The sequence below is a fragment of the Carlito syrichta genome, unplaced genomic scaffold, assembly GCF_000164805.1.
Source record: "Carlito syrichta isolate Samal-C Ts95f unplaced genomic scaffold, Tarsius_syrichta-2.0.1 Scaffold309076, whole genome shotgun sequence".
Taxonomy (NCBI): domain Eukaryota; kingdom Metazoa; phylum Chordata; class Mammalia; order Primates; family Tarsiidae; genus Carlito; species Carlito syrichta.
The window spans coordinates 10,828-17,193 of NW_007253172.1; the positions used below are offsets into that span (position 1 = coordinate 10,828).

General features: G+C 52.7%; 1 protein-coding gene across 1 annotated transcript; it reads left to right on the plus strand.

Annotated features, from left to right (window-relative positions):
• The first annotated feature begins 718 nt into the window (after positions 1 to 718).
• LOC103269084 (glutathione S-transferase Mu 2-like) lies at positions 719 to 5,646 on the plus strand. Its single transcript, XM_021716879.1, has 8 exons — positions 719 to 756; positions 1,186 to 1,250; positions 1,553 to 1,638; positions 1,739 to 1,829; positions 2,787 to 2,882; positions 2,968 to 3,078; positions 5,107 to 5,202; positions 5,451 to 5,646. The coding sequence occupies exons 1-7, from the start codon at positions 738 to 740 to the stop codon at positions 5,194 to 5,196; spliced, it is 558 nt and encodes a 185-aa protein (XP_021572554.1). The 5' UTR covers positions 719 to 737; the 3' UTR covers positions 5,197 to 5,202; positions 5,451 to 5,646.
• The last annotated feature ends 720 nt before the right edge of the window (positions 5,647 to 6,366 follow it).

Here is a 6,366-nt window from a genome sequence, read left to right on the forward strand (position 1 = left end):
CGCTCCCATCCCGCTGGTACTGTTCCTATGCCCCCGTGGCGATGGGGATTGTAACGCCTCCGAGGAATTTTCGGGCAGTAGGGACCTGCTCTTCCCGTGATAGGTGCTGAGTGACACCCTCCGGTTGGGAGCCCCACCTTGTGTCCTGACCCCGCCAGCCAGAGCCTCCCAGAGCCCGCGGGGACGCGGCAGGAGAGAGGTGAAGGCTGAGCAAAACCAGGAGGGGAGAGTAAGGGAGAAGTGCTTTGGTCTTTTAGCATCTGGCCTGTGTCCCAGGGGCACAGCCAAGTCTCTGTGGGGTCTGGATGGGGGCGGGGCTGGGGAAGCAGACGACCCTGAGCCCTGCCTTGGGTTTCTGGGCGCCCAGACCTCGCTCCCTGAAACCTCTGGCCTGGCAGGCTGCGGAGTACCTCCCTCCTTCCCGCCAGTGGGGCGGAGGCGACTGCTCCTGCCTTTCAATCTCTGCAAATCCTCTCCGGCCAGGGGGAAGTGATATTGTTCACCAGTCGCGGGCAGAGGGCCTGGGGGGGGGGCACTACCACCAGGCCCCGTCCAAAGCCCCTCCCCAGCATCCCCAGGAACCGGGATAGAGTTACAGACAAGCCCCGCTGAGTCCTGGCCACTGCATCCAGAGCAACTGCACCGTGCCCGTGACACTGGGGTACTGAGACATCCGCGGGTTGGCCCACGCCATCCGCCTGCTCCTGGAATACACAGACTCAAGCTATGAGGAAAAGATGTACTCCATGGGGGTTGGTAAGGTCACCTTCTTGTCTCACCCTCTGCTCTCTTGTGCTGAGTTGGTCCCAAGCAACCCCTGTGTGGCAACCTGCTACTGCCTCTGCAGACCTCCACCTGCTGGGGCTGCAGCCAGCCTCATCCCTAAACCACCTGGAGGGTCCAGGTTGGCCCTCCAAGGAAGGTCACTGGCAGGGGATTGCCGGGTCCCCATATGGATAACTGGGATGTATTCCCTCTAGGGCCTGCCTAAATCTTTGCAAGTCTCATCGTGTGGGGTCTAGAACTCTTCCAGGAATTCTTCTCCCCAACCTTGGAACACAAAACAGGGAGGCGGATTCTGGGTCCACCGGTCCCAGAGGTCTTGCCAGTGAGTCCTTGGGAGGGTCCCAGGAAGGAGGATGGGACTCTGGGAGGTCTGTTTTCACCTCCTCTTTTCCACCACAGCTCCCGACTGTGACAGAAGCCAGTGGCTGAATGAAAAATTCATGCTGGGCCTGGACTTTCCCAATGTAGGTGCAGGGGCGGGAGCAGTTTTTGGGAAAGTTGAGGTGTCTCTAACTGCATGTCCTGTCCCCAGCCTAGAGGTTCTAGGTCAGGGGCCTTCTGCCTTCTACTCTCATGTCTGGTTGCTACACTGCCTTTCCATGATGTTCTATGTCCCAGCTCATTCACCTACTATTTTTGAGTATTCTTACTTAGAGCCTAGCATAGGCAGGTACTATGAGTGCCAGTTGTCACCTGTGCCGTGGCTTAAGGGAAGAGAGTGCTGAGGAGCCTGGCGGCCAGAATGACTTTGCTGCTTGCCCGTCAGCTGCCCTACTTAATCGACGGGGCTCACAAGATCACCCAGAGCAACGCCATCCTGCGCTACCTTGCCCGCAAGCACAAGATGTGTGAGTGGGGCTGGCTGCGGTGGGGGGACAGTGGCCTTCTCCTGGACTTGGCTGGGAGGGGAGGCTGAAGACAAGTCTCTGTTGTGTGTGTGGCAGGTGGGGAGAAAAGAGGAGAAGATTCGTGTGGACATGTTGGAAAACCAGGCTATGGACACCCGCATGCAGCTGGCTATTGTCAGCTACAGTCCGGATTTTGTGAGTCGACTTTCTCTGCCACAGACTGGGCCCGCAGGGTTTGAATTCGGCACCAGGACCCTTGCACTCCTGTCTATACCGGTCCTTTCTCCTTCTGACCTCCCCAGTGCTCCTCATCCTTGGAGTGGTTTCCTGTGCAGCCACCAGTTATTCGCATAACTCCAATGGCTTGTCAATTAAGACTCTGAATCAATTCTCACCAATCTTAGGTACCTCAGGGTGGAAACTCAATTCCTAGATGGTGAAGCTTGTGTTCAGAATCCCCTCCATTCTTGGCCTCTGACCTCTGACACGGTTCATGTCTCCTGGCTGGTTCACACCTCCTGCTCAGTCCTGGAATACACAATTCAAACTATGAGCAAAACACATAAAAGATGGGGCAACGGAACAGCACCCACATATTTGGAATTCTGCTTACCCCGTTCCTCATGGGAAGCATGAGGAACGGGGTAAGCAGAGGGATCAGCACATTTTAAAGATAAGCAGCTCAGGGTCAGCCAAAGGGCCTTGTTCCTCTTCCTCCTTCCATTCAGCTTCTCAAAATCTCCTTATCTTTCCAGAAACTACTCAAATGTCCATTCCAGTTCTCTGCCACCCACCAGATGGGCCTTGTGACCTGAGCTCTTTTAGTTCTTTGAAACTATGATTCTGCCTAATGTTGACTCCAGAGACTGCCAGGTTCTCAGGCGCTCCTGTGTCTGCCCATAGGAGGGGTGTGTGGAGATCAGCGGTGACAGATTCAGGGACAGCTTCATAATGAACTCAGATAGGGCCTAGTACCCAGTAGGAGTCTAATAAATGCTGATGTATGAAGTAGAAGCCTGGGCACTGACCCAGACCCAGTTGCAGGGAAGATGGCTGCTGTTCCATGGCCAGCTGGGACCCTGCACTGCCCTGGAAGGCCTGCCTCGGTGCAGGGAGCTTGGCTGAGATAGTGACAGCTGTTTTCCACTTTAGGAGAAACTAAAGCCAGAGTACCTGGAGGGACTCCCTGAAAAGATCAAGCTCTACTCACAGTTCCTGGGGAAGCGACCTTGGTTTGCAGGGGACAAGGTAAAGGGGAAGTGCCATGGGGACTGTGAGCTGTCATCCTTCCTGTGTTACGGACGATCCAGCCAACTTATCCTTGGCTTTGCAGATCACCTTTGTGGATTTCCTTGTATATGATGTCCTTGACCAGAACCGTATATTTGAGCCGAAGTGCCTGGACGCGTTTCCAAACCTGAAGGACTTCATGTCCCGCTTTGAGGTGATGCCGCTTATCCTCCTTGTTCTTGGCTGTTCCTTTTCCCTTCTCTGTGATGCATTCCCAGTTGGAGCTAAAATGAAGAATGACAGGCATTTATTGAATACTGTCTTTATGCTCAGCATATTACATGTAGCGTGTCCAATTTAATTCTAACAACATTCCTACAGAATTAGAATTCTCCTTCCCATTTTACCGAAAAGGAAGCTGAGAATGCATGAGAAGGTCATTTGCTGCAGTCCCAGAGCCGGCGAGGCTGTGCTGGCCTCCCTGTCAGCCTCTGGATCTATGGGTAGCAGTCAGGGCTCTCCCTGTTTGATGCCAAAAGGAAAGGCCTCAGGTCTTGTCAAGCCTGGGTTTCACCCAGGATACTATGAAAGTCATAGAACATTTCAGGTGTGTGTACGCAGCTGGCATTATCGATTGACACAAGGTAGGACTGATGCTGAGCTCCAAATACACAGGCGCCCCATAAGAGGGTTGTTTGGAGATCAGACGACAGTATTCTTAGCTGATCCCCAGAGTGTTCTTTACCATTCGAACTCTCATCGGGGGAATTCTGAGACCCAGGGCTGTGGTTGGAGCTGCCTTGGGTACATGTGTGGTTGCCCTGCTGAAGGACTTTGACTGGGAGTGTTCTAGGTGGGGCACGTTCCTTCCCTGCGCCTCTTCCTCTCCTTCCCTCCAATATTCCAAGGCTGTGAGGTGGGGTCGATCATTGACTTTAGCTCACATACGCTGATCTTCTCCTCTGCTGAGGCCCGTGTCAGGCAAAGTGGGAGATGGAAGGATGACCCCCGTCCTGGGGTGAGTGCAGTTAGGGAACTGTAGGCACCAGTCTGCGGGGAGTGTGTGGTACCAGCTGGGGACTGGGAGCACAGCCGAGACCCCACCTCTTGACTAATCACCTGACACATGCAGTCAACGTGTTTGATAGCAGCAATAGCTGCTTCAGTCCAGATGTGGAGGTTTGAGGCGTGAGTCCTACAGGTGTCTGAGCCTGGAATCTGTTCTCCTTGCCCACTCCCCACAAGAGATCTGCTTTCTCAGCTAGTTCTCATCAGCTCTGGTTCTGGTCCAGGCCGAGTGGTCTTGGGGTTATGTAAGAGGAGGAGAAGGAGAGGGGTGAGCTGAGGGCTGCAACCTGTGACCTGCCTGGGCCTGGCCCTTTACCAGGCAACCTGGGTCTCTTTTGAACTGTTGATGTTTTCTGGGTACTTTATTCTGGTGAGATCGCGCACAACACACCTGGGTGTCATATTGCCTGGTCCCCTGGGGATGAGGTATGTTGGGGCCTAGTGAGATGTGGCTCATGTACCAGGTGGAGAACTTTGGACTTTCTGCTTTCAGGGGAGTGATGGTTAGAGCTTGACCTGTCCTTTCTTTTGTGGGTTCGTCGCCCCCTACACATATTCAGTCATCGGGTGAGACCTGGTGTCTCTTCCAGGCTGCACAGGCTTGTTCTGAGCCCCTGGGTCCTGCTAGAGGTTCCTCCTCTGTATGCAAACCCAGGCAAGCCAGGCACCTCCCTGTGACAAAGGAGAATGTTTGTGCAGACAGGGAATGAAAGGACCTTCTGAGGGGGTGGAGAGAAGAGGAGAATTTGGCAAAAAGAGCCAGAACTGGAGAGAGACAGAGCCAGGCTGTATCCAGCCCTGACCCACTTCGTAGCTTTGTGAAATTGTGTGTGCCTCTGTTTTTCTTGTGAGAAATAGTGATTGTAGAACTGATTTTGCTGCGTTGCTGGGTGGGCTTTTTAAGCCTGGATTTTAATTGCTCTTGGGTCTAGAGCACCAAGCATTTGCAGAATCTCCATTAGTGTCAGTTCTGATTCAGGTGTGGCATTAGTTAAGGGACATCGGGAGAGTTAAGCCAGAAGATCTGAGAACCCTGAGAGATTGTGATGCTCCATCCCTTGATCCCACGTGGAAAGGCTGCCATTTGGTTCCTGACCTGTGGTGCCTGCAGTGGGATTGCTCTGCCCCTATAGGCAGCAGACCCAGAGCGCTGGCTTCCTTTCTCCCTTCTCAGGGCTTAAAGAAGATCTCTGCCTACATGAAGTCCAGCTGCTTCCTCCCAACGCCTCTGTACACAAAGATGGCCATCTGGGGCCACAAGTAGAGCCTGGTAAGGCCAGAAGATGAGAGTGAGGACACTACTGAGCCTGCTGTCTGGGGCCCCGGAGGACAACTGGACACTCTGTACCCAGGAGCTACCTTCTCGGTCCTTCTTCCTTTTCATTTCCTTCTCATCCTCAAGGCCTTAGTGATCCTCTTTACTTCCCTCAAACCTCTCTCCTGTCCAGATCCTTTAAAATCTCAGGCTTCCCAGTCCTTCGGCAATGGCCCTCTCAAGGTTCCCTTTCCTGCCCTCAGGCAAACCTGACCTGCTGACCTGTGAGTGGTTGTGTCTGCTTTGAGGAGCCCAACGGGTCCCCTTTCCTGTGGAGGTCAACCCCGAGCTGTCCCAGCACTGCAGGAAAGAGCCGTGTTGACTATGGGCAGGCCCTGCTCCCTCAACATGTTGCCTGCCCTAGGACTGCCTGATCCCCAGTAAAGTCTAAACCACTTTGCTGTGTGTCTTGTCTTATTCCCTCCTGACTCCCAGACCATCCAACCGTCACTACTGCTTCCAAGGACTGACTGTGACCCTGGCATTGGCTGGGTTCCTGGAGATTCTGGTGGCTGAAGTAAGGGGCTTGAGACTTCTTGCTCCCACTTCTGACACCTATAGAGCAGGATGCCCCACAATGTGTTCTCTAGGAAGGACACTATTTTGGGGCCTGGAACGCTCAGTATTCGATCCAGCTTGATCGGGTCCTTTCCATGGTTATGCAGAGCTATGCATCTCAGGGAGTAGAGACACAGAGGTGGTGGAAACCCAGCAGAGAGAACCATAATGCCTTTTGTCTTCCACACTGTATGGTTCTGTCACATCTGTTGGGTCTCTAGGACCCATTGCTACAGTTTTTCTCAGATGACTTCAAGGCACCCTCTCTGTGCTTGCTGCACAGCTGTCATGGAACCCTCTTTTTGTGTTTACTCTGGTTTATTCCTTCACTTTCTGGGTACCTGTGAGATACATTTCTTTAGTCCTTCCATAATATAAAATGCCTTTAGTATGGTGTTTACTTACTTACTACATTGTCTGTGTATAGAATTCTAGACATCTGATGGATTTGTTCACTCTCTTCTAGAGTTGAGCATTTCTGATGAGACGGGGATGCCAATGTGCCTACATTCTCTTGTTTTTTTGTTATTTTTTTCTTAAGTTTTTTTTTTTTTTTTTTTT